Source organism: Tupaia chinensis, unplaced genomic scaffold, assembly GCF_000334495.1.
Source record: "Tupaia chinensis unplaced genomic scaffold, TupChi_1.0 Scaffold144731_1, whole genome shotgun sequence".
NCBI classification, from domain to species: domain Eukaryota; kingdom Metazoa; phylum Chordata; class Mammalia; order Scandentia; family Tupaiidae; genus Tupaia; species Tupaia belangeri.
The window spans coordinates 402,856-403,620 of record NW_006204591.1 but is presented as its reverse complement, the minus strand read 5'-3'; the positions used below and the strand labels follow the sequence as shown (position 1 = coordinate 403,620).

The 765-nt window shown below is 52.9% G+C and overlaps 1 protein-coding gene across 1 annotated transcript in view; it reads left to right on the top strand.

Annotated features, from left to right (window-relative positions):
- Nucleotides 1–534: 534 nt before the first annotated feature.
- Nucleotides 535–765, top strand: part of LOC102488402 (juxtaposed with another zinc finger protein 1) — a gene marked incomplete at its 3' end in the record, with an annotated part of 369,017 nt that continues 368,786 nt past the window's right edge. Inside the window, exon 1 of the mRNA XM_006167342.1 lies at nucleotides 535–685. Coding sequence (XP_006167404.1) covers nucleotides 571–685 — 115 coding nt within the window. The remainder of the gene's footprint in view (nucleotides 686–765) is intronic.

Below are 765 nucleotides of genomic sequence, written 5' to 3'. Positions count from 1 at the left end.
TGAAATTATGTTAGTTTTTGTTTTCTCAAAAGGAGCAAAGAGTCTAACAAAACTTAGTGCCTATGTAAAACACAGGCAAATGCGCTTGACAACCAAGTACTCTATTTTGAAATTTAAATAAAGCTAAGATTTTTCTTCTGGCCTAGAGGGAAGCTTCATTAAAATCAATTAGTGCAAACCTCCAGAGAATACGGACTTTTTTAAAAAGAAGGTTTAAAGAATAAGGTGCACACAATTACCTTTCCTGGGTCCCCTGTGAATGTCAGAGTCACACCTAGACAGGTGGCCAAGTGCAAATAAATGTCCCCAGAGGGGCCTGGGTACCTCCCTGAGTTCTCGTGGCCGGGAAGTACGTGTAATTAATAGAAGTGTGTGTGTTGAGACTGGAATATACACATCCTAAGAGGCTCCAAGCAGACTGCACGTACGACCAGCGGGAGGGGCAGGGCCGGGCGAGAGAAAGTTGGTGGCAGGCGCTGCAGGTGAGGCCTCGGTCCAGAGAGGAGGTTGGGGCCACACCGCTGTAGCCGCGCGCCCTGCCGACACCAGGGGGGCTCTAGATGTAGCACCATGACAGGCATCGCCGCCGCCTCCTTCTTCTCCAATACCTGCCGATTCGGGGGCTGCGGACTCCACTTCCCCACCCTGGCCGACCTCATCGAGCACATCGAAGACAACCACATCGGTAAATGGCCCGGGGGTGGGCGCGGGTGCTGGGCGCGCGGAAACTCCTGCCCAGGCGAGGAGCCCCAGAATGGCCAGGGG